General features: G+C 50.8%; 1 protein-coding gene across 2 annotated transcripts in view; it reads right to left on the reverse strand.

Moving 5' to 3' along the window:
- Positions 1 to 222: 222 nt before the first annotated feature.
- Positions 223 to 9761, reverse strand: part of ZNF445 (zinc finger protein 445) — a 14798-nt gene continuing 5259 nt past the window's right edge. For both annotated transcript variants that reach the window (XM_030886942.2, XM_045295051.1), the window contains exons 2-7: positions 6676 to 7204; positions 4859 to 5027; positions 4411 to 4505; positions 4025 to 4151; positions 3436 to 3546; positions 223 to 2498 (exon numbers count right to left, since the gene is read on the reverse strand). In XM_030886942.2, the coding sequence (XP_030742802.1) occupies positions 364 to 2498; positions 3436 to 3546; positions 4025 to 4151; positions 4411 to 4505; positions 4859 to 5027; positions 6676 to 7107 (3069 nt within the window). In that variant the 5' untranslated portion in view covers positions 7108 to 7204 and the 3' untranslated portion in view covers positions 223 to 363. The remainder of the gene's footprint in view (positions 2499 to 3435; positions 3547 to 4024; positions 4152 to 4410; positions 4506 to 4858; positions 5028 to 6675; positions 7205 to 9761) is intronic.

The raw sequence follows: 9761 nt of genomic DNA on the forward strand, positions 1-9761 counted from the left end.
ACTGAGCTTTCAAATCCTCAGGCTGATTCTCTGCCCCCGGCTTATAAAACAGGAAGAACTGGGCCCCCTGAAAGGGTTCTCCTGTGCTCCTTTAATTAAGGCAGCGGTTCTCAACCTTCCTAACGCCGCCACCCTTTAATACGGTTCCTCATGCTGTGGTGACCACCTCCCCCAACCATAAAATTATTTTCGTTGCTATTCATAACTGTCATTTTGCTACTGTTATAAATCAGGCAACCCCTGTGAAAGGGTCGTTCAATCCCCAAAGGGGTCCCAACCCACAGGTGGAGAACTGCTGAACTAAGGGGTTTCCAGCAGGAGCAATGAGGACAGCCCCTCCCCCAACACTGCCAGGCCCCCAGGCTAGTCTCTGGGGTGGTTTTTCATATGCCGAGCCAAATTGGAAGACCACCTGAAGGTCTTCCCGCACACCCTGCATTTGAATGGTCTCTCCCGGGTGTGAAATCTCTTGTGGCTGATGAGTTGTGACCCTTTCTTAAATGATTTCCCACATATGTTACACTTGTGGCACTTTCCCCCAGTCGGCATCATCTGGAGCACCGTGGGCCTGAGGCTCTGGCCAAGAGGTTCCTCACGATCTTCAAGGGGCTTTGCCTCACTGTGTTTGAATCCTGGGCTCGGCGGGGAGGACAACCCAGACTGCACGGCTCTGGTGTGTTTTCTTTCGTGAGCACACAGCGTGTGTCTGTCAATGAAGTCTTTCCCACACCACTGACATCTAAAAGGCTTCTCTTTACTGTGGACTCTCTGATGATTAACAAGGCGATAATTTCGATCATAAGATTTCCCACACAGGTTACATTTATAGCGCTTCTCTCCACTGTGAATCCCTTTATGATCCAACAGAGTTCTTTTACGAGTAAAGCTTTTCCCACATTCTTGACACCAAAAAGGTTTCTCACCAGGGAGGAGGGTTTTTGGCTGCAGATCTGGATTTCTTTGCAGATCTGGATTTCTTTCACGCTTGTGGTATTGGTAATGTTTTCTGAAAGAGTGACTCCTCTGATGTCGGGAGAGGTTGGAACTCCATCTGAAGGCTTTCCCACATTCTCTGCACTGATAAGGCTTCTCTCTGGTGTGGAGTCTCAGGTGGATGAGCAGGAATGAGAGATTAGGGAAGGTTTTGTCACACTGGCTACATTTGTAGCCTTTCTCTGCGGAGTGGCTGCTCTGAGACGCCTGGGACTCCCGAGCCTGACTAAACAGTGGGTCCTCCTTAGTTTTTCTGTCACTGGCGTGGTGCTTCTTATGAACAAAATAGTTTGACCTGTGGGCAAACGCCTTCCCACATTCACTGCACTTGTATGGTTTTTCGCCTGTGTGAATTCTCTGATGGTCAATGAGGGACTGCTTTCGAGAGAAGGTTTTCCCACAATACTGACACACATAACTTTTGTCCTCGGTGGGAAGCCCTTGGGGCTGGCCGTATTTCTCTTGTTCGTACAACTTTTTCTCCTTGTGCAATCGCATGTGACGAGTAAAGTTTGACCTCCACCGAAACGTCTTCCGACATTTGGTACACACATAGGGTTTCTCCTGGGTGTGAATCTTTTGGTGTTCAAGAACATACGATTTACAGTGGAAGGATTTCCTACACTGGCTGCAGTCAAAGGGTTTCTTCCGACTGTGATTTCTCAAATGATGATCAAATTCCGAGTCATAATTCGTGAAAGCCTCTTCATTCTGATTAGAATCCAGACATGCCTGCTCAGTGTGGGTTTCCAAGTGCACACGGTAAGCTGACCTGCGTTGGAAAGCTTTCTCACAAACACTGCATTTATACGGTTTAAGTCCAGTGTGGATTTTTTCATGTCGTATACAGTTTGAATTCCACCTAAAGGCTTTCCCACACACCCTGCATTTAAATGGTTTCTCTTGGGTGTGAAGTCTCTGATGGTATTCGAGATGGGACCTATGGCTGAAGGTCCTCTCACATTCGTTGCACTTAAATGGGGGCTCAGCAGCCATGGGAGGACTCTGTCCGGGCTGGTGGTGAGAGCCAAGGCTGCTTTCTTCCCCACCCATGTCCTTTTGATCTCCTTTCGGTGCTGCGTGATGTCTCTGAGGCAGGCCGGCTCCGCCGTCCATGAGCTGGAGACCTTTTCCATGTTCCCTGCGGTTGTGCTGGTTTGTGCTGTGTCTGAAGTGTCTGCCATGGCCACGTCTAAGAGATGGCTTCCTTCCAGGAACTCTCAAACACGCCAGATGTTTTAGGTCAAGACTATCACTTCCTCTTGATTCCTCGGGCTCTTTCCCCATCCTAGGGCTCAAACTTGTCTCTTCTTTCTTACTTCTCATTGGCTGGGGGGCTCCCCCAGGCTCCTCTAACTCTCTCTTCTGGCCACAGGATTCTTGAAGGTCTGTTCCCTCCTCAGAAACACTCATCTCAGAGCATCCTGACTGCACACTCAAGGTTTCTGCTTCCAAAGGGTCACGTTTTAAGATGAACATGTTTGTCTTACTCAGGTGCTCATCTCCTGACACAAAAGAAAACACAAGAGAATGTTTTCTCTCCACACCTGGAACTGGAGAAGCAATGAATGCCATGGATCTGGGCAGTGAGGCTTCCATCTGACTGCCAAGAAAGGCTTCAACAAACAGTCATGGGCGCACCCCAAGAAGGAAGAACATCCCAGGTAACAGACAGGGGAGGAGAAGCAGCAAGATGGCGTGAAACCTAAAGATAGGCATAAATCCAACTCAATCAGAGACTTAAAAGGCTACAGCGGGAAATGTCCCATTGCTGATGAGTCATCAACCATAGGACAGAACTGATCCGTAGCGTTTTCTTGGCCGCAATTTTTAAGAGAATCAGACTGCCAGCCCTTCCTTCCATGGCACTGCTGGGTGGGCTTGGAATGCTTGGAATCCTAGTTAAGAGCAAACCATGTATAGCAGCTGGAGGAGATGGGGAGAGGAATCATGGCATGGGGTATATTATGAGGTTACTCAAAAGCCCTGGGGTGGGCTCCAGGGAGGGTGGCAGAAAGACCTGGCAATCAGGCGCCTATCACAGATAGAAGGACTAAGCAAAAAAGAGGAGCCAAAGTGGGAGGAATGCTCCCAAGACCGGATAGGGCAGATGCAGGTAACAGAGCAGGAGTACGGGCCCAGCCTGAGCAGCAGCACTCGTGAGTGGAGAGGACAGGGAAGCTCTCTGGAAGCAAACTGTTATTGAGAGGAATGGCTAGGAGACAGTCAGGGCAGGAAATGAACGACCTCTACAAGATTCAGGGGAAAACGATTAAAAAACTAAAATAATATCCATACAAAACAAAACAAAGATTCAGGGGAGAAGCATGGGGACCCAGTCCCCTGACCACCAGAGGAAAAAGCCTTCCTCCCAGCAACACTAGGGGATGTCCCTAGCAGACAGGAGAGAGGGATAAGACTGGGTAGTTCTCTGGTACTCACCTGCAGAGGCTGCACCTGGTCTCTCTCTCTGCTGAGCTCCCTGGCCATTCAAGCCCCAGGGCTCCCTTCCCTCCAGCCAGGAGATCAAAGCAGGTTTGGGCAGTGGTCCTACTGCAGAAGAGGAGATGGAACAATTCAATCACATGGAACTTTAGGACCCTCTCGTGACTTAACAGGGAGGAAGGGAAAGACCAGGGAGGCAGGTGGAGACGCTAGGACAGGAGGTCCAGACATTTGACAGCCTTTAGCAGAGACAAGAAAGGCTGAGAGGATTCATAGCCAATCGGGCCCCTTGGATTCTCCACGGTGGGTGCAAACCACAAAAATGCAATCTGTTAAATCAACCAATACTTTTTGAATGCCTACATGGACTAAGAATTTGACACATAATGCCTTTAATCTTTGCAGTTGCCCTGTAGGAGAGACATTAGTACCCCATTATTTTTTTTTTTTCCCCAAGAGAGGAGACGGAAACGATCTAGTCAACAGAACCAAGATCTAATTCCAGGCCAGCTCCCTTTTCATGCACTGCAATGAAAACCACGGTGGCAGAGGAAAGTGGTCAAGGTGTAGGGACATACAGCCTTACCCAGAGAAACCACGTTCCTGTAATTCTCCAGCATCACATCCCTATACAGGTTCCTCTTGACAGGGTCCAGCCACTCCCACTCATCCTGGAAGAAGGTCACCTCCACATCCTTGAAAGTCACCACCTCCTGAAACACACACAGTCCTGTGCAGCGCCCAGCCGGCAGGAGGGGCTCTGAGTGAGTATGGAGAAGACCATTTCCCTACAGAAGCACTCTGGGCTCTGGGGGGGATAATCTGGGCCGTGAGTCTCTGAATGGGAGGCCACCAGACAGACACACTCAGGACAGAGTGTATCTGTGTATGTGGGGTGGTGGTGCTGCTTCAGGACCCCCACTAGACACCAGTGCTGGGCCATCAGGCAGAACCTGAGGCAGCGTGGCTCACCTGGGGCTGGTCGGTCAGGAGTCTGGCTGCCTTCGCCCCATCGCCTGGGTAGCCCCCGCTCTGGGGAAGGGCAGGCTCCTGGGCAGCAGGAGGATCTGCGGGAAAAGAATGGCATGAAAGAGCAGCCAGTCCTGGGAAGCCCACTGAGAAGCCCTCGCTGCCCCGACGCAGAGGAGGCTGAGTCCCACCAGGTGCGGGTTGTGTGTGAGCTACAAGCTGTGCATCTGTCTGTTGGGAGTCGCAGGTTGGGGCTGAGTGGAGGTGCAATGGGAGAAAGAGCTACACACAGATGGTCACAGAGGTCACAGAGCCAAGGGCAAGGGCAGAAAGGGATCCTCAAGAGAGGCAGGAAGGGGAAGAGCACTCGGGGCAGCATGAGAAGACCACACTACAGGAACTTCGGGAGGTATGGCAGGAGGCTGGGGTCTCACAGCTAGGTAGCAAGTACCGGATTGCCCAGCCAGGTTGGCACGCACTCCTATTTCACAGGGGGGCTCCAGGTGGTCCCCCAGAGCAGAGCCGCTCCTGACAGGTGAAGCAAGGGGCCAGATCTGTGTGGCTTGCAGGGCTCCTGTACCCATCCAACGTACATCTGGGCTCTGGGCCGGGGCTGAGTCCTGGTGAGAAGAAAATGCCGTGAGAGGCTCCCGGTGGGAACCAGAAAGCAAACCCAGAGATGAGGCCACTTGGCCTGTCTCTAAAGGGCAGAGGCCCTGGGAAGGGTGGGCCAGGCCCTAATGACCTATAGGCAGAGGAGAAACAATGAGGAGAGGGCTAGAGAGGAGCATCCCAAGCCCTCAGCACCACGTCCTCTGCCTCCCCGGGCTCTATTATGCCAGGCAGGGAGGCTCCACAGGGCGGTCCCAGTGGAGACAGATCCCAGCAAGCAAGTACTTACAGAGTCAGTATCAACATCGCTGTCAGGACCAACAGTGACACCTCCCACCACCCCTGGCCTGGAACTTAGGTGGGAAAGATGGCATCTGACCCAGAGAGGTAACAACGAACAGGAGAGCTGCAGTACTCAGCATCTACCACGCGCCCGCACACCTCTAAGATGTGCACGGTGACCTGGAAGAGGCAGGGAGCTGAGGGATTGCCACGGCAGCACTGCTGGGGGAGGCGAGGTAAATTCAGAGGGCCAGCCATGGAGCCACAGAAGAGAAAAGTCGTCTCTCAGATGCGACATCTGGCAGGGCCCATCCATCCAACCAGCAGCCAGAGGGGAAGAAGCCTTTGCCCAAGACTCCAGAATGGTTCTGGGCTGCCTCCCAGGGACAGAAAAGAACAGGAAACTGAAAATCAATGAACGTCATGTCTTTCTGGTCAGGTGGCCAAGATCTCTACACTGAGAATCTTTGACTGAGGCCACTGAACAGTTGAAGCTACAGGTCACGGACCCAGAACTGGTCACAGGAAACAGCTCTCCCTTCATATCACCTGAGGATTTGTTAGGGTTTTTTTTTTTCTTGTTCAGGGGGCATCAGCTTGTTTCTCTCAGGCCCATTCAGTTTCTAATTCTTAATGGCTCTTCAACCAGTAAGGCTCCCTATTCACTGGTAAAGCTTTAAAATATAATCAGCTAGCTCTAAATTAGACGAATAAAACCAACTCGCCAATTTCCTAACCAGTGCTACCTTCTTTTTTTTTTTAATCATTTTATTTGGGCTAATACAATTCATCACAATACATAGATCATCTACCTTCTTTTATGAGTTATTTTTGGATATTTTAGAACATCTCACTGAGGCTCCCCAACTTTCTGGTCCATGGCTACTTCTCTCCCTCCCCCACTACTGTCTGCCTCCTGTGAGTGCTTGTGACACCCAATCCCCCAGGCAAAGGGAAGCAGCAGCAATGTGGTACATACACACAGTCCCCTCTGAGGGTGGTCCTCTCCTCCTCTCCTGTACACTCCCATTCAGAAACCACGAGTCCTTGTCCTCCTTACGAGCACAAGACATCGATCCCAGCGTACAGGCCAGAGTCAAATTAGAGACCTTACAAAGATGACTTTGGTACACTGTAAGCCAGTTAGCACTACTGACAGGTCTTTGACGACCCTCTTCATAGAGCTTATGTTCCTTGAGGGAGGTGGCAAGAACTACCTGCTACAAGACCCAGGGCCTGATCCTCAGCTCCCTCATGCAGGGGAGGAAGAGGGGGAAGCTTCCCCTGCACCCCGCAACACTACAGGCTCAGAGGCCCATCCTATGCCCAACAAGCTGGCTCCCTAAAGGCAACCCCACCCTTGCGCCCACTCACCCTCTGCAGTGTCCCAGCAAGGTCCCTCTGCAGCTCCTCCAGCAGGGCCACGGCCTCCTCCCCACTGCCGGGCCGATGCAGCTGCACCCAGGTGCGGAGCTCCCCTGGCAGGATGCTCAGGAACTGCTCCAGCACCAGCAGCTCCAGGATCTGGGCCTTAGAGAGGACATCGGGCCTCAGCCACCAGCGGCAGAGCTCCCGGAGTCGGCTCAGAGTATCCTGCGGCCCAGAAGACTCGTGGTAGCGAAGCTGCCTGAAGAGCTGGCGGAAGAGCTCCTGGCCAGAACGGTTGAGCGTCTGGGGCCTGGCCGCCTGCACTGAAGGGTAGCCCTCACCCTCCTTCTCCTTCTTGACCACCTGAAGGTGTCCTCGCTCCCTTGAGGCCTGGGCCCGGGTCCCTGGATGGGCAGCATACCACCGGCCTGGAGGCATTGCTCACACGTTCAAGGGTCTCCGTCAGAGAGAACGGCCCGAGTTTGCCTTAGTTGTACAGGCAGAGGCTGGGTCCTCAGGAGGGTCTTCTCAGCACCTGCGTGGACAAGGCCATTAGCTGGGACATCAGAGTGGAAGAGCCAAGATTTCTGTTCCAGAGGGAAGGAGAGAAGGATGTCCATCAGACAGGGACAACAAGATCTCAGGCAAGCATCACTGTGCCCTGATGTCTATGCCCACTGTGGTAGTTACAGAATCTGGTGCCCGTTTGGGACTTGAGAGGATTAAGATTGAAGGGGTGGGGTCTAGTCTGTCAATCAGGCCATACCCAATGAGGTCTCTGTATGGGCATGGCCTTCTCCTGAGAATTCTGGAAATTCGGTATTTCCTTCTTAGAGACAGGAGACACCCCTCTCTCTCTCTCTCTCTCTGCTCACTCCCTGGGAGACATTGCAGCTGACAAGACACAGTGAACTATGCTAGTGCCCTGAGCTGAAGAAGCCACATGGACCTTCTCTGATACAACCAAACCTCTGAAGCTAGAGAAGCCACACAGAGACCCCTACCAGGGCTGAGATGCTTACAATGCCACTGGATCCAAAGACGTTCTACTCAGTGGCCTGTGATTGTCCTGCATTCAGCGTCATTGCATGTGTTTCATGAGTCTGAAGAGGACTTTATAGATTGGTATCGGACATACGGGCTAATGTGGGACTTATGGGCTGGGAATGGACTGGGTTGGGATGCTCTCTTAATATACAAGTAAACTTTATATAAAACTCTCTCCTGTACACATATGCATGTCTATGGATTTGTTTCTCTAGTCTAGCCGGACTAACATACCCACCAAGCAGACCAAGGTGAGACTGCAAAGTCATGTGTTGGGGCAAGTTTAGAAAATAACCCACGATACACCACAGGGAGACACAGAAATCGAAAATATAAAAGTTAAGCGCTGCCTCCTCAAAGGAGAGTCGATCTCAATCACGCGGAGACCTTCATCTCCTGATGTGGCACCACTCAACATGAGAAGAAACCGTGGCACACATCATTAATCACTGGAAGTGCGATATCCAAAATAAGAACCTCAGGATACGGAAATGTGTCAGCAACTACATGAAATACACGGGGATCAATCAATATCCGAAGCATTAGTGGGCTGAAATGCACTAAGACTGGCCATGGTAAATCGGTCAGTCAGATGGCCTACGATGACAGGAATGACAAACGGAAAAGGGAGTGTCATATTTACTGCCAAAGAGCTCATTCGTTCCAAGATCTATCCTAAAGTGAAGCACTGTGAGTGAGTGAGTGAGTGAGTGAGTGTGTAATGTCCATCCGCTGACATGCACGGCCAGTTAGCAGGATTATTAGTTAAACCTATGGACTAACTATGACTGCCCCAAAAAAGAAATTCAAGATTTCCACCAATTTCTACAGTCTGAAATTGAGCAAACAAGCAATCATGAGTGATCACTACAGAATGGGTACAAAGAAGGATCAGCCGTTGAAAATACAGCCTTGGTGAGAGACAGGCCACCAGAGATACATCACAGAGCACTAGAAGCACTTCCTCCCAACAGCGTCCATGGTGATCCCATACCTGGGTCTCACCAGGTGGAATACCCAGGGACCAAATCCACTACCTCTGTGGCAAGGGACATTGGAGGAGACACTCAGGAACATCAGTCAGAACAAGGCCGGGCACCGTCTGCAGAACAGACCCTCAATTGCACCTATGTAAGTCTGAGTTGAAGCTGAAGAAAATTGAAACAAATATAAAGAGCCAAAGTGAGATCTTAAGTTGATCTCAGTTGACTTTAGAGATCTTTTCAAGATAGGTTTGATGCACTGAACACCAGCTGACTGCAGACTAGGTCGGTGGGGGATGACACCCAGCACAGGTGAAGAAAGCAAAAGGTCACGCGGGAGACCGCAGAGAACCCAAATGGATGTGAGAACAGACTGAAACCTGCCTCTGAACACACAGTGGCTACAGTGAATGGAGAAATGATGAAGTGAAAAAGCATACGGGGAAAAAATAAAAAAGGATACAGAAGATTCAAAAGCCGTTCCAGAAGCCCAAGTACAGTAAAAATGAAGTGTGAAAGAGCTAGAGTAAGAAAACCAAAAGGTTTTCCTCAGTAGTTTTCAACCTGAAAGCTGGTCCAAAAAAACCCGACATAAGGCATACCTTTATAATGACCTAGGAAAGACCAAACTGTAGCGCAGCGCTCAGAGGTTGCCAGGGACGCTGAGGGAGGGAGGAGAGAGGAGGGTGTGGGGGACAGTGAAATACTCTGTAAGACACAATAGCACTGCATGTAAACGACTGACTACATAAACGAGGGTGGGAAAGAGAACAATGCAGAGGGCTGGGGGAGGGGGCTGGGAGAGGTAAGACACCACAGTTGTAATTGCTGCAAGCAAGATTCACCAGGAATGCAAGCTAGTGAAAGTCGCAGAAGAAACAAAGTATTTGCATAGTCTCACAGTATCTTCCCCAAGATACTTATTACAAAGGGGAAAATTGTCACCACAGTGCTAAAACCTGGCCAACACCAAGTGACCAAGGCTAACCAGCAAGAAGGTGGATAACAGCATCCCCAACCAAGCACTCTCAATCACCCCACTGAGTTGATGCTGACTCACGG

This window comes from Echinops telfairi, unplaced genomic scaffold (genome assembly GCF_000313985.2).
Source record: "Echinops telfairi isolate 266 unplaced genomic scaffold, ASM31398v2 ScPeMD7_4225;HRSCAF=4972, whole genome shotgun sequence".
NCBI classification, from domain to species: Eukaryota; Metazoa; Chordata; class Mammalia; order Afrosoricida; family Tenrecidae; genus Echinops; species Echinops telfairi.